The sequence below is a fragment of the Botrytis fragariae genome (genome assembly GCF_013461495.1).
Source record: "Botrytis fragariae strain BVB16 chromosome Unknown tig00000012, whole genome shotgun sequence".
In the NCBI taxonomy this organism is placed as follows: domain Eukaryota; kingdom Fungi; phylum Ascomycota; class Leotiomycetes; order Helotiales; family Sclerotiniaceae; genus Botrytis; species Botrytis fragariae.
In genome coordinates, this window is record NW_023500989.1 from 47,191 (window position 1) to 72,456 (window position 25,266).

Consider the following 25,266-nt stretch of genomic DNA (forward strand, 5'->3'; position numbering starts at 1 on the left):
GTTCTCCATCCGGATTGTTGGTGAAATATCGAGTCTCGTAGCTCCCACCCAGCTCTCGCGGTTCCAATCGAAGTACAACAATCCAAGGAAATACTTTTAATTTATCACCAGAAACCTCTCTTGACTCCTTCAGATTGGATTGAAAGTTGTTATAGTAAAAGAATCTTTGAAGTTCTCTAGGACTTGGGGGTGAGCGCATTGAGAGACATCGGAATTACACTCTGAGAACAAGGGCTTGTGGTTTGTGGTATGTTACCACTTTTCATCTTCAACATGCTGAGAGACAATCTGCAAGTAATTGCGATCAACAAATAAGTATATCGCCTTTGAATTCTTAAAAAGACGTAGAGCTTGACTTTCTTATGTTTGTTGGCTCAACTTGGACATTATCCAATCATGGAAGAGTTATATGACAACAAGTGATGACTTGGAAGGATATAAAAAACAATGTCAGTAACGAGAAACAGTGTTTCTATAGAAGATTTAGGACCTTCTATGGCCTGATGAGGAGTCCGACGATAATAATTCCTTAGTGTTCTGACGCGAAGTGGAATCAAATCAAATTTACCTCGTAACTTCGGGAGTAGCCCTCCTGAGATTCTCGAATTTTTATCTTGAAATTGCTCTTTACTTTGAACCATGAATTTCCCTCTGGAAATGTCTTTGCGCCGTGTTGCAGATACCTCACCCGTACAAGGACCGGGCGCTGGCATGTTCCACCAAAAGAACTAATTCATTTCTTCAGCCGCGTAGTTATAAACCCCCTAGAAGCTCTAAACCATCGCCCCGAATCATTCTCACTCCTCGATACCCCATCCAAAATTTAAATCACCCCATTATTCCGTGAAGAGAGATATCGAATGGGGAGACGGCCAACACGATATTTCATTTTGAGTCCCCGAGAACTCAAAGCCTGAAGTACTAAACCAGTTTGTCCGACTTGTATCTACTGAATAATTCGAGTGGGGAGGATGAAGGGAAAATTTACACTTTTGGGAAGAGGGGTATGATAATAGAGATACTTTTGGTTGGAAGTATGAGGATACTTGGGATCATGACCGGTCGTATGAAGTGGTACTTTGGAAGAAGTAATAATGTTCTAAAGTCTGCGAGGAGATCGTTATGCAAAGGCACTTAGAGTAGTTTTGGCATAGCATATGAATTTTATACTAGGTTCAATAAGTATTCTGCATGATAAGAATAGTTGGTAATGTATAAAGTGGGAGATTATAAGGCTTTGCAGCGGAAAGCCGGGGAGCGGGGGGGATGGTGCGGAACAATACATTTCCCATTTATGTCTGCATTCGCACTATTAATTCTAACTCCAAGCGCTTTAAACAACGTGTGTAACGGCCACCCAAAATCTCCCAGTGTGGAGGAATTTTTTGATCTATGATGTCAATCAAAGTGTTATTTTTAGACCAATGAGAAAATGACTCGGGGAACCCCAGTGGTCATAAGCGTCATATAGAAATACCATGTTGTATCCAAATAGGGGGTTTGTATGTATTGCAAGTTTGGACTGCCTGACGTTCGCAAGTGATCTCATTTTTACGCCTGACAAACCAGATGACAGATAATTGGCGAGCTACCGCAAAACGTATGCCAAGCGATTGTGATAAAAGGATTAAGAGGACGTCAGGGACTGCAAATCCTAAGTCCATACAAGCCAGATGTCAAGGCAAGATATTTGAAAATGATGAGATGATTATCGGAAGGAGGATTGAACAGATATGTACGCCTATATATATCAGTTGATAGCCCGCCCTCTAGGTGCTCCATATCCATCAGTTCTGATTCACTAGATAAGAAGATTTGCCTGTATTCCTATCATTATGGAAGCTCATCCTCCGCCTGATGATGCTTTTTCATCCTGCTGCATATCATTAAGGCGTAGTGATCCACCTAATATACTCACTGACTTCTTTAGTCCCGAAAACTTAACTCGTAACCCACTGTCAGCTCTGAATAACTGCAGCTACGTGAGTGTTTATAGAGCAATGGTTCCTAACATGATCGAAGTGACTATGCTTGATCACGAGAAACCACCTCATTACTTCATCCCCGTACTACAGAACATTCAACCTGAGTTTCCATCAATACGAGAGTTTTTGCAATGGATTCATTAATCACATCCAACGAAGTGGGGTATGATGGAAGTCGTATCGTTCTCGCGGGGATTTCCATTTTTTGGGGAGTGCCCCAGGGCAATACATGGGGTTGGAGTTCCTCATTTTCAGTACAAGGCTGTTGTTCTGACAGCCCCTGTGGGTGCTATACTTGTGACATATACTGACTGGTGAAATTCTCTGACATATGATCTCGTAGATCTAGACGGCGGTACAGATGGACTGGGAGATCAATGACGTAGTTAATCACGCACGTAGAACTCTATCCATGATGCTTTCAATGATTGTTCAGTTCTAGTTCTCGTCCGAAATCAAGTAAATTATAGTATGAGATATGGGTGAGGGTGATTGCTCCAACAGGTCTCAGTAATTTTGGCAGATTCCGCTTACTACGGTCATTCTTAGGAACGTATGTGGCATGGGTTTTTATATCAGTTTGCTCTACATACCACCCAGATATGTTTGAAGCAAGAATGACATAGCAACATATGCTGAAGTTTGTGATGTAGCCCTCAACTCCCAGAGAGATCTGATAGGATAAGGTATTTATGGACTCCAAGAGTGGGAATGATCGACGGTGAAGGGAATTGGTCGTTGAGAGGGGTAAATGAGCCAAGCGAAAAGAGCAGCTCTGTAACACCAGAAGCAGTGCTTACAATAACATGTCTCAAAACGACGGAGTAATATGTTGGTCAATAGCTACAGATACCAGATACGAATTGCACGTCAGATCATGGTTACCCTCCGAGATCCGTGACTTCATCAACATCTTGATACTAGATAAATGACACGGTGACAGATTGAACTTTAAGGAAATTTGGATATCCGACGAATAGGGAGATCGATCTAGCACAGACATCCTGCGGTTATTGCTATTCCTTGGCTAAAGCTACTTGCTTTATCAAGATCTAGAATGAAGAGAGAATGAACCTAATGGACAGCATACCTCCCCAGTTACTGGTAGACGCAATTCTGAAAGGATGTCATAATAGAGTTATTCTTTCAATTTCACCAATTCTTTAAAATGTGGAGTTTTCCCCTTAAATAAGCTCAAAGATCCTTTCCCTGCCGGTAGATCAAACCCCTCTAACTTAGCGCTGACAGGGACCCCCAACTGCGCCACGTCCAGCGTGTCATTGACCGCTTACAGGGCTCACCTATTACGCCATGGCCCCTTCGTTTTAATCTCCATCTGATCTTGACCACCAAACAAAAAAATCTCAAACCTTTGAAAAACAAACGTGCAGAAAAATGAGCTGAGAAATGCACGACGATGCACAAACTAGACATCTTGAATACGAGAAAAGATGGGGAGTATTGTCCTCTATCTTGTATCTTCATTTCTTGCTGATTGATTTCTGTTGCTTGATTCAATGTTCTTGGTAGGTTATTTACTCGGTCGGTCAACCTCATCGTTTTCCTGCCCTTTTCCGTTGTTATAACAGTTGTTTTGATTTGATTTGATTCTGCATATGAACTGGTCAGTTTATCTCTCATTGTGTTGATTTCGTTTCGAAACATTTCTTTCATTCTATATTTCATTCTAGTCCGTTACATTTCAAGCAGTCATACCACATCACAGCATTCACGACGTTGATAAATTCTTCCGGGCCTCGGCCAGCAAATCCTTCAGAATGAAGATATTCTCACTGCCGTCTATTCCTTCGGTCCTGTTATTCACGACCATTCATAAAGTTCTCGCACAGAAAGATAATGGAGAAGATTGTTCATGTTTTCGGACGGATAGTGCATCATCTGGATATTTCACATACCATCGATTTCATGATTTTCGAACAGTAGCAGCAGCTTCGCAGACTGTGCCCGATTTAATCTCGAATGAAAGTGATACATCCAATGCATTGGCAACGTCGGAATTCTTTTCAGGACAGGCTTGGAATAATGATTGGTCGACGCAGAGTTGGAATAATAGTGATTCAATGGAGAGTGGAAGTGGTGTGTTGATGGTTAATTCGCCGAATAATGTATACATTGGTATGCTCTGATCTACTTCTCTCTCTATCTGCCAACCGATATACTAAGATATCTTTCGCAGAAATCTCTACCGATAATGATACCTCCTACGATACCTACCTTACGCTCCGCACAGCGCGTCTCGAAGGCTTCCAATCCGTTGCCGAATTCGACTCCAACGAAAAGAATTTCAAATATTTGTCGGCCCGATTCCTTGCTCGAGTCGTCGGTTCCGAAGGAGCGTGCGCAGGAATGTTCACCTATCTCGAGTCTGACCCAATCCAAGAAGCCGACATCGAGATCCTAACTTCTGGTCCCCGTAATGTGGTCCAATACACGAACCAACCTTCTTTAAATAAGGAAGGTGATGCTGAGCCCAGAGCTACAAGCAATGCTTCGACTGCAGACGGTGCCATGGATTGGAGTGTTTGGAACATCTATCGAATGGACTGGATGCCCAAACAGACATCATGGTATGTTAATGGCGAGAGTGTGGCAAACATTACATACCAGGTTCCGAAGGATCCAAGTGGCTTGATATTAAATATGTGGAGCGATGGAGGGGAATGGACGGGAAATATGAGTTTGTTTGATGAGGCATACCTGCAAATTCAATGGATTGAGTTGGCTTTTAATACTAGCGGGGATTTTGCGGGCAGCAAGAGGAATTTGGAAAAGAGAAAAAGTAAGGGCTGTAAGGTCGTCTGTGGAATTGATGAAGGGGTTAATGTTACGGGTACCCCGGCATTGTTGATCAACAATACGAATGCGGCGACGTTGGGGTGGAAGGAGGGGACAGGTTGTATGGGGTGGGTTCCTGTGCTTGTGGTTGGCTTGGCTGCTTTTGGGTTGTTGTGATCTTTTCCGTCAATTTTTTTGACATACAGACAGATATGAGATGGTTTGAGCATTGAGGGGGAGCGATCGTGTTTCAATAGGTTACGATATAATGAATGTGAAAAAGGATTTTTGGCCATCACATTACCACAGTCACCTTTGTAGCATGGGATCTCACCTGGGGTGGAAATTCCACATATTATTTGCTGTATTTCAGAAGAATGTCTTTCGGAAACTCGAATAACATGGCCACAATCTTCCGATCTTCCGTAGTTTATGCACATCTTCACTTGTTGAACTTCGCCTTGTTACTCTTCAGTTCTCCTAGCTCCCTCGCTTATGCACTTGAACCTGGCACTGGATAATGTGGCCTACTAGAGTGAATTCATTGTAAGATTATCTGATCTCCTTCGATGTAGATTCGTCAATCCCCCTCCTTCTAAAAGATTTCGCTTACTAATTCTTTAGAGTCATAATACACACATATATATACCTCTAGTGCACCCCGCAGGAGCGGTCACCATGGATATATCTACGATACTCCTCAATTAGATTTCGCTGATCCGGAGGTTGATGAGAATAGATGGTTTCTGATTGTGATGAACTTGAGTTGGAGATTCTTGGGGTTCTTGGGGTGGTACGATGATTAATTTTTTGCCGTTGTTATTCCTGTTTCCAGTCTTTGAGAATAGGATGATGGAAATCGAACGATATAGATACTGTAGGATTTTATTTCAAAGCTCTTCAATACAGTATGGTATAATTCACTTTTTATATACTCTGAAAAATCACATCGATCATATCTATTTTGCAAAGCGTCTTTCAGAACTCTCTCTTCCGAATTCCAAATACAAAATCTTAATCCTGAGCTTTGGCTAGGATCTGGAGTTCGTCTGTAAAGCGAGGAACATCCTTTATGATGCCCTCTAGCTAAGTTCTCAGATGCGAAGGGACAGATGCTAAAATTTTCATTGCAAAAAGGGGTAAAGAAAGGTGAATGTTTGGGTCACATTTCCCCTCGCCCGCCGTTGACTCCATCCAGTCTAATTTTTCCATGTGGCATACGCGCTTCTATTCAGTGGAGAAGCATCTTGTGATATTATCCACCTCTTGATTTTAGATTCCTTGGTCCTGATTAGATCAGCGTCCTTTGCTTATTGATCTTGGTGATTCACGAGCAAAGTACTTGTACCTCTGGAGTCCCAACGAAAAAAATACAACTCTACGAGCGAGAAAGTTATACACAATTGCTATGCTTCTGGTTGCTGACCAATCATTTAGCAAGTTCTGTATGAGATCAACATTTCTGTGGTATGAATTATGAAACTTCACAACACGAAGTTTTGTTGTCATTGTGCTTTCTACGTATAGGTGATCTTATTTCCCTCGAATAAGATCACATAAGATTTGATTATCTCATAGTTAAATCAACCGTTTTTGACATTCATAGCCTCGGACAACGTTGATATACCCTTCAGGGTGATCTTGAAACCCCATCGAAGTTCTCTCTTGCTTTGTTGATCGTGCATGTTTGTTCGCAGTCTGGAGTTATGAGAATTATAAATGTATGATATGGATCTTCCGCTAGTGCATCATTATGCCAAGTTTCCTAGAATTGCAAGAGGTGAAAGAGTCTCTCAGGTGCATTGGTGGGGTTAGGGGAAAGGGTGAATGGTCGAGGGTTAACTTCCATTGATTAGATGTTCAAAGCCAGGCTCTCAGTGAATTGATGGTGCATGTATTAACTGTAAGTCTTTTCGCTTACTCACCCTCCGCAGTCCATATTATAGACACAGAAGAAGTCTCCAAGCCGTAAAAGCATATCAAAGGAAGACAACTCACGACTTGAAATTTCCTTTCTCACTTCAAGGAAATTGGTACTCTTCAACTTCTTGATCGCAAAATTGTGGACTGTGAGATTTACCTAGCTAATCTTTGATTGTGATATCATATTTTTGTTGTCCATTTGCAGTAATGAGACGATATACCATGGCATGAAAAAGTCAATTAGATTTTAGGCTTAAGTCAATGGAGTACACAATTCGCTGGGAGCAAATCCCCGCTAATTCTTAACCATTATTCCGCTATTGATCATAAAATGATATCGTAGAAAACCCTCTGCTGTAATGATACGATGGTGAAACTGGTATACTGATGCGTGGTAGGGAGTATCAGAATAGATACAATCCGTGAACCCGCTGTTGTATGAGCTTTTTATGCTGCTTCAATCGATCTAACCTCTGGGTGAGGATTTATTTATGTCCCGAAGACTAGAAGATCAAGAGCAAAAGTTGGAGATAACTGCGTTCTTGATATCCATTACTAGATGAAAAGAAGATGGTCTTGAGCCTCTACAATCAACTTCAGAGTGTTGAGAATATTCACCCTGTCCTTCAGTTCATATAGTCGTGGTCTTGTAATGTACCAATATCTACTCGTTTAGCCACTTTGCTCCCATTACGGACTGCCCAGATGTATATACAGCAGTACGCTCCCAAGAAAGAAACTAATAGTTTAAAATCCCACAGAAGCAGAAATTTCCGAGTATAATGGCGATCAGGTGTCGCAAGCACCCTGTAAATTCTACTGAAGAATTGAACCCCCTCGTTTTGATTGAGTGATATAACCCTTACTTCTACAATTACCTTCGTTACCGCATTTATCATCATCTCTTGTCTCTTCCAATGATATATGGGGTTTACAAGATAATCTCTCGTGAATCAACAGTTTAATACGTTGGCTAGTACGTACAGGTAACTGCATTTTTGCCCACGTGCCTCACTTTCCACGGCTTTGAATAGCTTGAATGTAATTTACACCTATCTTCATGGTATAAAGACTGTTTCACTTCAATAGTTCTTCAGGTTAACTTTGAAAGAGCTGGTGGGTACCTTAAAAGAAAGATGATCCGATATTGAAAGGGGAGAGGGTTGGGAATCAGGTTAGCCGACGGTAGATTTCTGGAATCTATTTGAAGTTGAAGAAGATCTGTTTCACTAACCCAAGATCAATGGTCAGATCATCTACAGGATTCAGCTAGCTAATTGCCCACAGATGACTAGCTGCGCCTCGCTGGTCATGATCTAGTTGATAGATTTGCTCACTACACTTTCAACTCTAGATGCTTAGGTAGCTCCCAAATTAATAATTTATAAGTTAAGTAATTGCCGCCCATAAGATGGTCTTGTTTATCAAGTCATCTCTCTATAGCTCCTTCAATTCCGCCAGGAAGCCTATAGATTGTAGTCATTGGTGTGTTTAGATCTAGCAAATGATTAAAGCAAAAATTGGCCACCATCTCAACATTTTGGTCGAAGTTTGATTATTTCAAGGAAAATTCTTCTGTTCAAATTGAACAGTAGCTTGTATGCCACCCTAACTATCGAAACAAAGAAACAAGTCACATTACTTATCTTCTTCTTTGCTGTCAACACCACATCTCTGATGATAGTACCAGGCCGAATAACTAGGTAAGATGGACCTCTACACCGTAAATGTTTTATGCATATTCTCAATTCTATGTGATGCCAATATCCAGTATATTCAAGTCGAAATACTTTCAGATGGTCCTCGCACAAGTAGAACTATCATATTTCTGAGGATTAAGTGCTCTTGCTACTTATATAGATCTCCCCAATCTACGAGGAAACTACTAGTACATCAATCAATACGCATCATATGATCCGCCCAAATCAGCCTCTATCCCTTCTTTAGAATCTAATCTCAGATGCCCCTCATTCGTTGATGAACGAATGGATTCACTTTTCCATCTTTTCTAGACCCTGAAAACTTTCTCAGATTCTCCCCAACCACTCTTCTTCTATTTAAGAGGTAGGGTTTCCCATTCCATTCAGCAGGAAAACGCGATTGACAAACCGTTCACACACATATTGTGTCTTGCAAGCTATTTGCACAACTATGTGACTCATAGAATAGGTTTGGCGTGAGACTGCAAAGATCTTAGCAATAGGCTTCTCCCGCGTTAGCGCTCGTAATTGTGTCGAGCTTTAGCTAGAAATTATTATGTTTTCGATATGTGACGTTAGTTTAAATGATTGACAACGATAAACAGAAAATGATAGACGTAGGACTAGAATTGATGAGGGATGATAGTCAGTTTTTTGCTCCGAAATGGATCTTTCATTTGGCAATTTGCAATCATTAATGACAGATTCAGGCGGTTAAGCGTTCATGAGGTTATGGTTGTCTCTGTGAATATACCTTGGGTCCACTGGAGAGAATTCTCCATATTAAATTTAAAGAAGCGACTCACGTTTCGTTGCAGCTCCAGATGATCCGATTTAGTTTCTCACATGAGCTAGGTAGTGTTGCATAAGCTCAACAACCGTTCTCCACTATCATAACTCCGAAGATAAGTAGCTTGAGTCAATAACTTAGGTGAAACGAAGCCGAACTACAGTCGTATGATACTCGTTCGTTGATGTAACCCTACGTGCGGGGCAGGTGAGGGGAAATGCGGGGAGGTACGACGTGGAACCTCTAAGCATAAATTATGTTACTGCCATCACCATTCAGGATGTATTACTCCCGGTATATTAAGTGCTGTGTAATTTTGGATGCTGAGATATGGGAGAGGGTTTGAGGAGTGCGTAGAAGCCCATATAAAGACACTCTACAGAGTCAAAACATTTCTTAGTCTTATTTATTCTTCCATTCCTGTTTTGACGTCTTACGAACGCAATCACATGTAAAATGGGAAAGAAGGTCATTGCCGCAGCGGTTCATGCCGCTCCAGTGTTCATGGATAAGAAAGGCAGTATTGACAAGGTTCTAAAACTAATCCAGGAAGGCAAAGAGCAAGAAATTGAATTGCTAGTATTTCCCGAGACATTTGTTCCTGGATATCCAGTAAACCCTTCCGATGCATTTCATTTGCTGCTCGAACTGACACAGAATCTTGCAAACAGTACTTCATTCATACCCACCCACCTCTCAAATGCGTCGACGCACAAGCTCAATATGCGGACGAAAGTGTAGTCGTCGGAAGAACAGGCGGTGATCTCCTTCCTATCATGCATCTCTGTGCCGAACTAAACATAGCTGTTTCGATCGGAATATCAGAGCGTGTGGAAGGAGGTCACACTTTATTCAATTCGCAAGCGTTTATCGATACCGACGGTACTCTCCTCGGAGTCCATAGAAAGATTCAGCCTACGCACGCTGAGCGCACGCTCTGGGCACAAGGAAGCGGTCACACCTTAAAAGTATGGCCAAGCAGCGTTGGTCGAATAGGGGGACTTGCATGCTGGGAAAATGCAATGAACAACGCACGTCAAGCATTAATCGAAGATCGACAAGAGATTCACGCCGCAGCATGGGCAGCTCTTAGCACTGTATCGGGTTTTGAATCGGTAGCCAACATTCAGATTGAAGCATTAATGAAAAATCATGCGTTTACAGCACAAGTATGGGTCATTTGCGCGAGTAATTATGTCGACGATGGGACCCTGGAATGGATGGAGAAAAATCTTGGACCGCAGGATCTCGTTAAGAAGGGTGGGGGATGGAGTGCGATTATTCATCCTTTTTGTGCTGTGTTGGCGGGTCCACATACGGGAGTTGAGGAGAAGTTCTTGAAGGCAGAGATCGACTATGAGGAATTAGGGGGCGTGAAAGTTTGGATTGATGCTAGTGGACATTATAAACGTCCTGAAATATTGAAGTTGGACGTTGATAGAAGTCCAACATGGCCGGATGATGAAATCCTGGCAAGTGGGGCTTCTATAAACCTCAGACCCACGACGGAGTAGGAAGTTAGGAGCATGTGGGAATTCAGTATCAATGAATTGTTGGTTGCTCATAGCGAGAGGTCTTCCAATTGGATTCAAACACTGACATGTAAGACTGAAGTTTGGATTACTTGAAACATTAGTTTTAGCAACTTTGATTATAATGTTAATGTTTGTATTGTTCTTTTATCATACATCGAGTGATTGAATCTATACTTCCTCTCACCAGAGAACCTCAGATATGCATAGCATCAGTCGTTTCCCTCATACCCTCGTTAGCTTTCCCATCTACAGTAGCCTCGCCTGCTCAGTTCTTAGCGATGCTTGCTTCAACGATTTCCGCAACATGAATTATCCTTGCCCAGCTTGCGCACCCAATCATAGTCTTGCACAGATTTCCGTCTTTGTCCCTTTCTTGCATATTTTGCTCTCCACTTTTTCCAACACCAAATTTCTTGTAGAACTGGTGTGCATGCTTAGAGGAAATTGTGTAGGGACGGCTACCGCGATAGTACAACGAATCTTCCTTGTCCCTCATAAACTCCTTTCCCCAATTAGCGATACGAACAATTTCATTTCCAAGTTTCTTAGTGTGTGCATGCTTTGAAAGAGCAAGATATCCATCCACAAGATGATGTAAAAAAAAGGATCCATCTGAAAGCATTCTTTGAGATGGATCTGGATTACAGTGATCGAAAAGTGCGCCCTCAGGATTCATTGCTGCTTCTGCGATTTCTATTGCCGTTGACAGATATCTACGATCGTTGGTAGCTTCGTACAATAGTGTGAATCCATGAATGGCGAATCCACTATTATATGACCATTTCATACGTTCGATTTCCTTGGATCCATCTTCATTTATTTTCAATTGATCCCAGATGAGTTTATCTTTTGGATCTTGCAAGTTCACCTGAAGCCAAGTCAATAAGATTGTGGCAAATCTAAGATAAGATTCAGCTTTATCGTGAGTCTCAATGACATGAGTTGACGGTAAAGCTCTTATTCTCAAGGCCGATATAGCAGCTGGGCCAACTGAGCAAGCAGCTCGAACCTTCTTGTTTGAGAGATGCCATGCAATACCACCTGATTCTTTCTCCGCAAATGGCATAATAAAACACTCCAGAACGTCCTTGGCTTGTAGTAAAAACTCGAGCTGTCCCGTAACTTCATACGACGATACTAAAGCTTGAACAACGTGAGCGTTATCATCATAGTAGATGTCTTCATTTCCAAGGAACATCTTCCAAGCACAAAATGCATGATAGTCCTTGTTCCAGTATTCCTGCTGCACTAAGGCGACTTGATTTATTCTCGAAGGCGAAAGACAATCGGCAGCTGCATGGAGCATGATCGAGACAGGCCATAAGACATATGCGAAATCATTCCCTTTCCCCAGAGTACTTTCGTGCTCTACTTTGCCCTGGAATTGATGTTTTTCCCTGCAGTAAAAGTATTGGAAGGTTTCCTCAGCTAGAGCTCCAGATTCAGTCTCGGCGTTCTTTGCATCGAACACGTATGATTCACTTCGGAAGAATGACGAGATAGCCGGTTTAGACGGGTCCGGAGGGGGTAATTGTGCCTGAAATCGCTCCAAGTCATCATCACGAGGCTCGTCAACGTGTTCCACATTTTGCTGAACATGTAATTCCCGGAGTTGCTGCTCTGTAGTCATTTCGACAGTTTGTTCAGGGATCATAGACTGTTGCTGCTCTGTAGTCATTTCATCTGCTTGCTCGGGGATCATAGACTGTTGCTGCTCTGTAGTCATTTCATCTGCTTGCTCAGGGATCGTAGACTGTTGTTGCTCTGTAGTCATTTCATCTGTTTGCTCAAAGCTCTTAGACTGTTGCTGATGCGGGGTAGCATCTTGCTTAGGCCTCTTAATCTTTTCTTTGACTTTCCTGATGCTCTTCTTCACGAATCGTTTCATAGTGATTGGTAATATTGTTTTGACAGTTTGGAATAATATTTGTAGAACACGGAAGAATTACAACAGAAATTAAAGAGCTTGTAACTTATCTTTTATTTACAGAATGCCACATAGATTTACTGTATCGCAATTGCCATGTATCTTAGCTGCGTTGCAAACAGTGCTTGGAATGCGGGCAGGTACGCTCGGGTACGCTGCACTGGATTTTACTCAAATGTCATTGCGCCACATTAATGATGGCTCAATGGCACGTGAATAGAGTTCCTCGATTAACAAAATTGCAATCACGACTTATTATATGGTTACAATTAAATAAATCACTCTTAACGAATTGATGTTATTTTTCTCTAGATATATATAAAGCAGATACACTGTTCGATTGAAAATTGTATTTTTAACGAAGAACTAGCAAGCTACATGATTGGATACTCAAAACACTCAATGCTTTGTCGCTTCTTTTTAGATACTCCCATATAATGCAATCAGGAAAGAGGGTAAAACTTTTCCGATTGGTTGATCTCAGATATCGCTTGAAATCGTTCGAGTGGCCAGCTTACTGAGGCATCTCCATTGTCTGAGATACAAGTGATGAAGTTCCGTTGACCTGCTGTGTAGTGGAGATTAAGAGACAAGAGCACATTTTCGTGTTAATCATATCATTCATGCCCAACACAGGCTTCCTCGACTGTTCATCTTACTACTTCTTGCTAATCGGCAAATTATTGAGTTCTTGTCTGAAGATTCATTGACAACTTCCTCCTTCGGCTAACTACCTAGGAAAGTGATTTTGCTATTATGAGACCAACTTGTTTTTCTTGTGGTTCTTAGCTGTACAAACATTCTTTAACTCCAGATCTCTCAAATATTCCCCTCCAATCCCACGACCGTAGTTTCCCCATGTTTAAACGTCCTTAATCCCGTTCTTGTGATCTTCAACTGACTCCCACAATTTGGATCTGGACATGCTATCAATCCGTCTGTGGTCATCCAATCATTGGAATGAGTGAAGCGTTGCTTTGCCGCTAATAGAGGGAGAACCGATGCTATGGGCTTGTTAGCTTTGGCCTAATCTATTGGTAGGAAGTTCATGAATGAAGGAACTAACATAAGCTGTAAATGCTGATTCCTTGACCAGGTGGTAAATATAACATTTCTCCCTCCAGACTAAAATGATCACCTTCCTTGGCACCACAGAGAATTTTGGAGGAGGGAGGACAGATAACTTCGACACGGAGATCGAAAAGTTGAAAGGAATCATCAATCGGGGTTGAAGATGTCGTCGCCATTTTTATGGTTGAGCTCAGAAGTAGAGATCGCCAAAAGGTGTTGTATGTGTAGTGGTGGTAGTAGGCTAGGATTTGAAGATTGGCTGGGAGGGTGTAACCTTACTTCCGGGTAAGAGTAGATCTAGATGTATCTTCGGGAATACAGCCTTGATATCTAACCTCACCAAACAACAAGGTTCCCACGATCTGTCAACACAATAATCCGCTGAGTGACCGAATACTATCGGCGTTCTACGATAAACAATCATTATTCCAGGTTCCCCGCACGATGTGACGGATCCCCCACTTTTGAACACCGATAATGGAGATAGTGACATCTGGAATGCTGATTGCAGATCGAATTACGATACGAGTCAACACACTTTGTCAACTTAACGAGGAAGACTGTTATCGGATAAAAGATTCCCCTCGTTCATCCAAAAGCCAGCATCGGTCAACAACCCATCCCAGATTTCCTTATCATGTAATAAATCCGTGCTGAAATCCGGCGTGCTCCCATTTATCGAAGTTGTGTCTGTCAATTCCCCAGTATCCTGATAGGGTTGAAGGGGTCTGGGGACCTGGTGGCTTGTACCCACATCGGTGTTCATTCGATTATGAAGGCTTCCTAGTGAAGTTGGAATGTCGGGTTGATGCGAATGAACACCGTGATCTCGGACTTGATTGCTAGCATGGGATTTCAATCTATGGTATTTCCCCACGAGATTTTTTAAGAATCGTGCTTGCATTGCGCAGCCCGTCATTTGTGTGGCGCATTGCTCTGAAAAGGTATCAGAAGAGAGGAGAATTGCTTGTAATGATTGAGTCTCGAGATCTGAGCGTAAAATTTTGGGAAGAGATAGGAGCAACTGCAATTATCAGTTGTTAATTTCAGACACGGTAAAACCTTCAAAACTTTTCGACAATAAATGGATGTACCTACCTTAATGAGGAATATGGCGGCATAAGCTGTCATCACATGAACAGAGTCCTGTACAAAATAGAGCTGTTTGAGAGGTCCAATGACTTTCGATATATTCTCCAACATGCCGATTGCGCTTGACGAACATTGCCACAGTGCCGATTTCGACACTGCAGATCCTTTCTTTGCAGCTTTGAGGGATTGTTGCAAAGTATATGAGTTGAGAAGGAGGCGGAGATGTAAGCCATAGAAATTGACAAGGAATTGCTGAGGAGGTGCGACCATTTCTGTGGAAACTTAGCGACAGGCCAGATATTAGGAAAGTATGTAACATACCATCGTCAAATTTGGGTAACCAATCCTTCTCCCAGGTGTTAAGCTCGGTGTTTAAGAGTTTAGACAAAATTTCTGGCCGAAAATTTTGAGAATCTGATTTAGTCGATGACGAAAGCTCGAGAAACTCGGCACTGATTAAACGTAGACAGACGAACGCCGAGAGAAGCAAATCTCCACCAGGTACAGCGTATTCTTCTTGGTACCATTCGGTTGCTTTAGATATCAGATTGTTTTGGTCTATCATCCAAGGTTTATCGAGTTGCAAGCTCAAACTTCGATCTGTTAGAGAATATCGTCGGGTGCAGAGTGTAATAGAGACCAACCTTCTGTCATAAACAAACAGGACTAGCCATGTTCTCTCAATATTTCTAGATTCCCTAATGCTTAATTCATCGCTTGAGGTTCGCGGCTTTTGTGTCACCGGTTTCAGCTCATGCCACCCAAGCTCAATACACATGCGAATAGCATAGCCAACGAGTAGCCAAGTGCGTATCTCAGCTGGTTCTTTCCAATAAGTAAAGATTAATATTGCTTGAACAATCTCTGTGGACTTAGCTCCCCGGGTAAATACCCTTCCGAGTAGATTTTCGGTATGCGACCTGAGTGTGGGATGAAGCGCGGGGTGAAAAGCTTTAGAAGAGGCTGAAAGAATCGCAGTGAGGAGGAATGATGAACGTTGGCGAACGTAATCAAATGTATGGAGTTTAGGGTCTAGTTGACAGATATATGGATTTAGACAACGCATAAAACTATACCATGTCAGATTCACAGACAATTTTCCTCATAGTTCCATCTTATAAGAATTTCGAATCATTGAATCTTACCTATCGAATAAACCAAGTGCAACAGGAAAACTAAGCATGTTACATGTAATCGGATCATTGAAGCTGTCTGCACTTGGTGTTGGTGACCTCGGTGGAGGGTGAGGCCTCAGAACATCCGGCACAGAAAGGATATTCTCTAGAGAGAATTTCCCAAATTGTGCTTCCCTACTTAGTATTCCAACTTGTTGTAACCCTTCGCTACCCCAGGATTGTGCAGTTTGAGGTGGAGATGTATCTAATATGCCACTTGATGTGGCGTTTGGAGGCGTTTGTCGTTCCATCTCACCACGAAGACGTGTTGCAGACGGAGGTTGATTTAATGACTCGGCAATACTTCCGTTTTCAATTTGTGCATTTGACCTCTGAGGTTTTCGTCTTATCCTAGAGATAATTAGTACATAAATCATGTCGTACTGCATCTCAGTAATATTTAAATACTTTGTTCCAGGCTTTCTCCCTCTTTGATGCTGCTCGAAGATACATTCAAGCGCCTTTCGTTTGCATCGCTCACATTTCTCATCGAGCGAAGTGCTTTTACACTTTAATTTTACACTCCGGCATGTCAAACATGCTATTTGACTTCAGGTTTGTTGTCATTATCAAAAACTGAAAGGTCTGCTTGAATGTAACTTACCTACTTAGTTTTGAACTAGAATTGCCAGGAATTACAGATGACGACAAAGACATTGTTCTCGAACAATTTGTTGGTATAGCATTGATTAAAAGGAGAAACGCCTTTTCAGGCAATTCGAATACATATAAACGAATCTAGATTCTAGGATGCAATGTGCCAGACTAATGTCCGGGGAAGATAGAAGATAGTCAGATAGCTTATCAGTGACCTAGCCCCTAGCCTGCTTTCATGTCCCCCCACCTTTGTACAAATTTCGCCTCTTCTCTTTTCGGGCTGTAACCCCGAGAGTGCAGTTGCTCAGGCGGTGAAAGTTCCAATTTACTTTTATTTTGAGTTTACTGTCTATATTCCGCTCCACAATCTCCCATCGCTTCGAAGATATCTTTAGCTCTTGACCTATCTAATACATTTTGTATCGCCTCTTTATCTTCTACGTCGAGAATGAATGAGAAAGCTTTGAGATTTTCATCGATGTGCTCGCTGATCCCCATTCTTGCGCCTATAATTACAGCCCCGACATAATCGTGGTCCAACACCCATCTTATCGCCGCACTCGAAACAGAAACGTTATGCTTGGATCCAATTTTTGCCAGAATGTTTAATAATTCTTGAAAAAGAATCCATCCTCCCCATATGTTGATCATTTCGAAATATTTCCGATGACTTGGAGTCATGTTCTCGTCAAAAAGATTGGGAGCAGGTTTTCCCACCCATTTATCAGCTAAAAACCCGCCACATAACGAGCCATAAGTGAGCAGCTTAACGTTATGTTTCCTACAACTTTTAGCCATCTTAAAAGTGGGTCTCAGATCTATCAAAGAGAACTGAACTTGGTTTGAGACTGCCTTGACACCGCTTTCCAAAATTTCGCACATGTGATCTGAGTCGAAATTGCAGAGACCCAGGCTTTGGACATTGGGATGCATCTCTATCAATCGCGCTGCTTCTACATACTGGTGATCGTTGTACTAAATGATTTGTCAGTATATTCATGGTCAAACCTTGCCATAGTGTACTTACATCTTGCCAATGAAATTGGAGCAATTCCACGCTTGTAGAGTTTATCGCAGTGAGACGCTCTGAAATATTTGCATCTACAACTTCTTTTGTTACTTGAATAGGTTCAAAGACCGCCCATTTCGTCGCACAGTATATCTTCTCGGAGTCTTCTTGTCCCGATCGGAATTGCCCCTAAAATATGTTAGTAGGCTAGCTTGCACTAACGGCATCTAACTTACGAATGTCACTTCGGCATCACCATAATGATCAGCCATATCATATGCAATAAGCCCGGAATCGACATGCTTCCTAAAATGACGATCAATCTTCGATCTAGAAGCAGTCCCCCAAGCAGGACTAGAGAATTGCCAGAGTCCCATAAACATTCTGGGTACTTCAGCCGGTCCCAATTGAAATGATTCTAATGCACTTTTCGATGATTGAAATCCATTTGTCCGACGGATTTCATTCCTCTGTAAAGGTTGAATTTCGCTGCCAGTTCCTTCAATCAGTTTTTCGAGACAACAAAGCCCACGGTCAAAGGGGAAATCTTGCCCGCGGGCAATAGCGATACTTCTGCAGGCATGTAGTACTTCTCGTAATGTAGCAATAGTCTTGGAATCTTCGGTATACATGGGGCGCATTCCTGAACTGGTAAGAAGTAATTTTTGTACAGCTGTTATTGACTGTACTATATCCCCATCGATAGTTGCTAGAATATCCAAGAACTCCTCTCCTTCTGTAGTTCTATCATCCCACTCCAAATTATGTATTTGATGTATGACGCTAGTAAGGAGTTCCACACTTTCGAATCCAAATCCACAGCCCATCAGACATCTATATCGACTCTGAATTCGTTGAAGATCTGAAGTTGGTTGTGGTGATCCGCCAGATGTGCTGAAGAGTTCCGGTATGGATGATGGCTTTGTGTTTGCAAGATACTTTGATGCAAGTTTGGTGAGACCGGCTGTATTCGAAGTATTTTCTCCTAAAAGACCTCGGAGTATTGATCGTAGACCTTCCACTGGCATATTTGCAATGATGCAGTCTGTCATCATATTAACATGAGCAGCTTTCGCTGGAGACTTCGCAGCATTGTGTTCAGTATCCATATTGCCCAAATGTGGTGCAATGAAGGGAAATTCGATTGATTGATCGTTGAGAGTCTTCATCTGAATTGTAATTGAAAAGTCTTGTTGTGCTCAAACCGAACTGTCTGCTTCAGAGTATATAGACCCCTCAACGATTTGCCCACTCTCCATATTTCGCCCCCAATCTTCACATAATTCATCGCGAAGACGTGCATATTTGAAAGTTATCGACAGATCTTGGTGGGGAGATGCCTTATCGTCTTGAACACCGAACACGCTAAATACCCCTGAAATAATTAGTGCTGTATTGCACGGGGTCTTAATAATCCCCGACAATTTGCCTATCACGTTTGAACCCCGATCTTTACGTCCTGCTTATCTTGTCAAATCCATGGATTTCAAGATACTGCAGGTTCCTAATGTACATCGACTATACCTGTTTCAATATGCGGTATCTGGTGTCGAAGGGGTTCTTAAACCCTGGAGTGATATATTATGTCGATTGAGGCCCCTTGACATCAGTATAATTTCCTGTACTATCCTTCTAATTGAGGATAACTCATTGTTTGATTTTTACTCATGACTTCAAACTCGACTGGATCCGTGGATCCAAAATACATGATGAAGTCTGAAGTGTTTTCTCATCCAGAGACTGATGTCGACACCGAAATGGGCTCCACTGAAAATGTTCCTGCTGGGGAAGAATTGAAAAGGAACATGAAGGGGCGCCATATCAATATGATAGCTATCGCTGGTATGATCGTAGGTCATTCTCAACAAGATCAAAGAACTGCGTACTAATGATATGAATCAGGGAACAGGCCTGTTTCTGAGTTCCGGGGCTACAATCGCTCAAGCTGGTCCCGCTGGTGCATGGCTTGCATACATTTTCATGGGATTTGTGACCGCAGGGGTTAGCGTAAGAGTTCCAAATTCTTTTATAGCAATGGGAAGTTGGTGATTGATCAAATGATAGTATACGACTGGAGAGATCACTGCGTTCATGCCAGTGACTGGTGGGTTCGTGCGTCATGCTACGGCATTTGTAGAGCCTGCTCTAGGAGCCGCGACTGGATGGAACTTTTGTAAGCTCCGATATCTTAATTCTCAAGGGACTTCGGCTTACTTGACTTAGGGTACACAATGGCTATCTCAGTGCCGGCGGAACTAAGTGCAGCTGCGACACTCATTCAATTCTGGGATTCGACCACAAATCCAGCGGTTTGGATTACTGTGTTCTTGGTCGTGATAGTATGCCTCAATTTCTGTGGTGTGCGAATGTATGGTGAAGTAAGACCTCTGAACTGTTCGCTTATTGTGTTTGAACTAATCTTGGTTTCTTAGTCCGAAGTCATTTTCGCTTCCATGAAGATTGCTCTCATCATTGGTTTGATTATTGCAGGACTAGTCGTTGATCTTGGTGGGGGACCAAAAGGAGAACGACTAGGGTTCACTTATTGGAAATCTCCAGGGGCATTCAATGAATATCTAGTCAGTGGCAACACAGGGCGATTTCTGGCGTTCTGGTCCTCTCTCATTAGCGCTGCCTTTAGTTATGGCAATGTTCAAGTAGTGGCACTTTCGGGTACTGAAACAGGAAATCCCCGAAAGATAATCCCAGAAGCCACGAAGAAGACATTTTTCCGTGTCTTCTTCTTTTATGTTTTGAGCATCTTAATAGTAGGAATGATTGTGTAGGTCATTTTTCTGTCCCGTTTTACACTTTACTTGACTAACAATTCTTAGTCCATACGATAGTGAAGCTCTATCTGTTTCTACCGGAACAGCTGCCTCATCTCCATTTGTTATTGCTTTTAAAGCCGCTGGAATCAAGGTTCTGCCATCTATAATTAACGCTGTGGTCTGTACATCTGCTATCAGTAGTGGATCTGCTTGTATCTTTCTGGCGTCTCGTACACTTTATGGTTTAAGTGCAGATGGTCATGCTCCAAAGATCTTTATGAGGTGCAATCGATTTGGGACCCCGTGGTATGCCGTTGGTCTGAGTGTCCTCCCATCACCTCTTGTGTACATGGTCGTTAGTAACCAGGCATCTGTTGTGTTTGGGTGGTTTGTAAACATTACTACGGTGGCGGGACTGATTGGATGGGTCGTCATTGAAGTTACATATCTCAGGTTTTTCTATGCCCTGAAGCAGCAGGGTATTTCTCGAGATTGTAAGAGATATCTCTCCAGCCTTCATCTCATTTACTAATGTTGTTGTAGCTTTGCCTTACAAGGGCCCCTTCCAGCCTTACGTGGCATGGATCACAGGATTTATGGTCTTTCTGATTGTGCTTTTCTCTGGTAAGGTTATCATCTTGAATAACGGTTACTTTTTTGCTAACGAAATGCTTAGGGTATGCGGTATTTTTCCCCGGGAATTTCACTGCTTCTGGGTTCTTGACATATTATATTAATATTGCAATCTTTTTCGGTACGCTTCTTTCAAATCTCACATTAATACACATGCTAATCAAGTCAATTATTCGTAGTTCTTTATGTGTTTTTCAAGATTTTCCTCAAATCAAAAATCATTCCACTAGAGAGCATACACTTTGAAGCCGAGCTAGAGTCAATACGCAGATGGAAGTATACATCCGAGCTCATGAAAGAGGACCAAAGTCTCGCGAAAAGACTGTGGAATAAAGTTTTCTAACCTTGTCGCGAAAACTTTTTCTGCGTAGTACCCATAATATATCCTCTATTTCCTGCATTTATAGTTTAAGTTGATAATGAAAGATATCTGGTGGACATTGTTCCTTGCCTTCACTTCTTGACAACAAACTGATTAACTTCTCGTTTGATCATGCTTTCCGTACTCCCAGTATGGTTTATGCAATTGAAAATCTTCAACTGTATCAATGCCAACAGACTTATGCTCTTCTGTCCCAAGACTGAAGTTTATGTTTCGAAGTTGAGATGATTTGGTGGGCCCATGCGCTTTCAGACATGCTCTCTGAACAGGACTTTGATAATGCATTCTTATTCATCGTTTACCCGAATGATATCCGTCTACTAATTATCTGGCGGCCGCCGGTAAAATACACCCCCTGCTGGTACTAGACAACTCACCGGTGCCTTAGAGATGCATAGCCGTCCTCTAATTAGTTGAGGTGCAGAATTGATCGTCATAATGCAGATTCTCCCCGCACTCCCCCACACTTCGTGCGCGGAACATTCTTTGTGAATTTGTATACGCAACTGGCAAACGGGAATTGTTTCGGCATATCATCCAGTGTTACTTGCATTACCGGTCGTATTTAGGCTGAATACTACGTTCTCCTCAATATCTCCACTGTCGATGAAAACAATCTTCGATTTGACAACACCAAATCAGGTGACCTTGGAACATATATACTTTCGATCGTCTCATCTAAAAGTGAAATATTTATCCTACAAGCACTCATTCTGTTTCTTAATTCAATCATTATTGTTTCGTGCATCATGAAGACCTCTAAACTATTGGGGACCATTGGAATCACTGGTGTTGTTGCAGATAACTTCCCAGACTGTGTGAACGGTCCTGTTAGTACCGAGTTCCAACAAAATTCATTCTACGATGTGCGTTTACTTACAAATGACGAGCTAGTTGGCCAATAACACAGTATGTGATACGAGTTCAGACCCATACACAAGAGCTGCAGCGGTAGGTAGAAGTCATGAATGTGTCACAGGTCTCGTCATATTGACATTTCTTAGCTGATATCATTATTTACCTTCGCCGAGAAAGTCAACAATACGGGGAATACAAGCCCTGGAGTTCCAAGGATAGGGCTTCCATCATACGAATGGTAAGTCTTGTTAAGATTTCCTCTATTATCCTGCTAATAGACATTTAAATAGGTGGAATGAAGCACTACATGGCATCGCTCGTAGTCCTGGGACCACTTTTGCAGCTGCTGGTTCAAATTTCTCTTACTCGACGTCGTTTCCTCAACCAATATTGATGGGAGCTGCATTCGACGATGACTTAATTCACAAAGTAGCCACTCAGGTCTCTACAGAAGCAAGAGCTTTCAACAATGTTAATAGATTTGGCCTTAACTTTTGGACTCCCAACATCAACCCTTACAAAGATCCTCGATGGGGCCGTGGTCAAGAAACTCCTGGCGAAGATCCATTTCATACTTCTAGCTATGTGAATGCTCTCATAACTGGACTTCAAGGTGGACTCGATGATCTACCCTACAAGAAAGGAGTGGCGACTTGCAAACATTTTGCAGGTTATGATCTTGAGGAAAGTGATGGAGTTATAAGATATGGATTTGATGCTATTATCAAATCTCAGGATCTTAGAGATTATTATCTGCCTCCATTTCAGCAGTGTGCCAGAGATTCAAATGTTCAGAGCGTTATGTGTAGTTATAACGCAGTGAATGGGGTCCCCACATGTGCGGATGATTGGTTGTTGCAAACACTTCTGAGGGAACACTGGGGATGGACGGAAGAAGACCAGTGGGTAACTGGTATGCCAAACTCTCACTTCTCATACAGGTCCAGAAATACTAATCATATTAGGCGACTGTGGTGCCCTCCAATTTATCTGGGATTCTCACAATTACACATTAGCTCCCGAGCAATCAGCCGCAGATGCACTAAATGCAGGGACGGATCTCGATTGTGGTAATTTCTGGCCAACCTACTTAGAATCAGCATATGAACAAGGTCTCTACAATATATCCACACTTGACAGATCCCTCACCCGCCGCTATGCGTCGCTAGTTCGGCTCGGATACTTTGATTCACCATCTATTCAGCCTTATCGCCAACTTAACTGGGATAACGTTTCCACACCCGCCGCTCAACAACTCGCACTGCAGGCAGCGGAAGAAGGAATTGTTCTACTCAAAAATGACGGACTGCTTCCACTGACATCAAATATCACGAATGTGGCATTGATTGGGCCATTGGCTAATGCCACGAAACAAATGCAGGGGAATTACTATGGTACAGCTCCATACTTACGTTCTCCATTGATTGCAGCACAGAATGCAGGATTCAAAGTTACGTATGTACAGGGTGCAGATATCGAATCTCAAAATACAACAGAATTCTCAGCAGCTTTATCTGCTGCACAAAGCGCTGATCTTGTCATATATTTTGGTGGAATAGATAATTCCATCGAGGCAGAGGAGATAGTATGTGCCACAGAAAGTACAGACGGCTTCATTCAACTAACATTATTGGTGATAGGACCGAACATACATCTCCTGGCCTTCAACCCAACTATCTCTAATTAATCAGCTTGCCAACCTCTCTACTCCCCTCATCGTCTCCCAAATGGGCTGCATGGTAGACTCCTCCTCCATCCTCTCAGATACTGGAGTAGATGCACTACTTTGGGCCGGTTACCCTGGTCAAGATGGTGGAACCGCTGTCTTCAACATTCTCACCGGAAAAACGGCACCCGCAGGTCGTTTACCAATTACCCAGTATCCCAGCAACTACGTGGACCAAGTCAAGATGACCGATATGAACCTACAACCTAGCAGATTCAACCCCGGAAGAACTTACAAATGGTACGACGGAACGCCCGCTTTCGAATACGGATATGGATTGCAATACACGACATTTGACGTCAAAATTACTCCCCCATCATCTAACAATACTTTTGAAATTTCTGAATTACTCGCAAATGCATCGAATTATAAAGATCTGACACCTTTCCTCACAATTCCTATCACCGTCTCTAACACCGGTACCGCAACATCAGATTACGTGGCTCTCTTCTTCTTGAATGGAACCTTTGGACCAGCACCATATCCTAAAAAATCATTGGTTGCATATACCAGACTTCATGATATTACTGGAGGTGCGGATGCAACTGCGGAAGTCAGTTTGAATCTTGCGAGCTTGGCAAGGGGAAATTGGAATGGAGATTTAATTCTATATCCGGGTGATTATAAAGTCGTGGTTGATATTGATGGCAAGGATGAGTGGACTTTCACCTTGACAGGGGAGGAGGCACTTTTGGATAGTTGGCCTGAGAAGAAGGAAAGTATCAAGGTGCAAGAAGTGGGTGCTAGAATAGAGTTATGATATGCTACAAAGAAGCAGAAAGAGGCAGGGGGCGCGGACTGCATAGAATGTGGATGCTTGAGGCGTCTACATAACTATGATCTGAACCCGTGCCAAAAGACCTTTGAGCTTATAAGAGAATAACATTATTGTTCTTGTAGTTCGAACGACACTCATTTTAATGAATTACATGATTCTCACAATGGCATAATATACATTTTGATGCCCGCATACTTTGCCTTTCCTCAAAAAATCGGATCCCTTAATATCTAAAACTATCGCGGATAAATACTTTATAGGAGTATATACATTCGTTCCGAGAATGAATTGAATGAATTGAATGAATTGAATGAATCGAATGAATTGAATGAATCGAATGACGGCGTTCCACATCGTTCAAAAAAGGCAATTATTTTAATGTATGAATTGTTTGTATTGGGGTCATTATCATAAATCCTACTTCTGTAGACCTAAAACTATCGCGAATGAATACTTCACAGAAGTATGTATGATTAAGTTCACTAGTTCCTATGTTCATACTATGTATATGTATAAAT

The 25,266-nt window shown here is 42.2% G+C and overlaps 6 protein-coding genes across 6 annotated transcripts; 3 read left to right on the top strand and 3 right to left on the bottom strand.

Moving 5' to 3' along the window:
- Positions 1 to 3,763: 3,763 nt before the first annotated feature.
- Positions 3,764 to 4,958, top strand: Bfra_002222 (putative glycoside hydrolase family 16 protein; the record flags this gene model as incomplete). The annotated part of the gene is made up of 2 exons (XM_037332644.1): positions 3,764 to 4,121; positions 4,183 to 4,958. The coding sequence occupies 2 exons, from the start codon at positions 3,764 to 3,766 to the stop codon at positions 4,956 to 4,958; spliced, it is 1,134 nt and encodes a 377-aa protein (XP_037194772.1).
- Positions 4,959 to 9,650: 4,692 nt separating this feature from the next.
- On the top strand, positions 9,651 to 10,708 carry Bfra_002223 (putative nitrilase protein; the record flags this gene model as incomplete). Its single annotated transcript, XM_037332645.1, has 2 exons — positions 9,651 to 9,806; positions 9,866 to 10,708. 2 exons carry the CDS (start codon positions 9,651 to 9,653, stop codon positions 10,706 to 10,708), a joined length of 999 nt encoding a protein of 332 aa, XP_037194773.1.
- A 286-nt stretch (positions 10,709 to 10,994) lies between these two features.
- On the bottom strand, positions 10,995 to 12,617 carry Bfra_002224 (putative alpha mannanase protein; the record flags this gene model as incomplete). The annotated part of the gene is made up of 1 exon (XM_037332646.1): positions 10,995 to 12,617. The coding sequence occupies one exon, from the start codon at positions 12,615 to 12,617 to the stop codon at positions 10,995 to 10,997; it is 1,623 nt and encodes a 540-aa protein (XP_037194774.1).
- Positions 12,618 to 13,475: 858 nt separating this feature from the next.
- Positions 13,476 to 13,903, bottom strand: Bfra_002225 (uncharacterized protein; the record flags this gene model as incomplete). The annotated part of the gene is made up of 2 exons (XM_037332647.1): positions 13,476 to 13,660; positions 13,723 to 13,903. The coding sequence occupies 2 exons, from the start codon at positions 13,901 to 13,903 to the stop codon at positions 13,476 to 13,478; spliced, it is 366 nt and encodes a 121-aa protein (XP_037194775.1).
- A 371-nt stretch (positions 13,904 to 14,274) lies between these two features.
- Positions 14,275 to 18,769, bottom strand: Bfra_002226 (putative aldo keto reductase protein; the record flags this gene model as incomplete). Its single annotated transcript, XM_037332648.1, has 8 exons — positions 14,275 to 14,751; positions 14,826 to 15,091; positions 15,141 to 15,412; positions 15,464 to 15,889; positions 15,965 to 16,345; positions 16,938 to 17,566; positions 17,619 to 17,789; positions 17,837 to 18,769. 8 exons carry the CDS (start codon positions 18,767 to 18,769, stop codon positions 14,275 to 14,277), a joined length of 3,555 nt encoding a protein of 1,184 aa, XP_037194776.1.
- A 498-nt stretch (positions 18,770 to 19,267) lies between these two features.
- Positions 19,268 to 24,730, top strand: Bfra_002227 (putative glycoside hydrolase family 3 protein; the record flags this gene model as incomplete). Its single annotated transcript, XM_037332649.1, has 16 exons — positions 19,268 to 19,450; positions 19,503 to 19,607; positions 19,665 to 19,773; positions 19,824 to 19,978; positions 20,033 to 20,382; positions 20,435 to 20,865; positions 20,915 to 20,995; positions 21,048 to 21,125; positions 21,184 to 21,338; positions 21,431 to 21,520; positions 22,142 to 22,216; positions 22,281 to 22,337; positions 22,391 to 22,482; positions 22,535 to 23,157; positions 23,210 to 23,829; positions 23,885 to 24,730. The coding sequence occupies 16 exons, from the start codon at positions 19,268 to 19,270 to the stop codon at positions 24,728 to 24,730; spliced, it is 4,050 nt and encodes a 1,349-aa protein (XP_037194777.1).
- Positions 24,731 to 25,266: the final 536 nt, after the last annotated feature.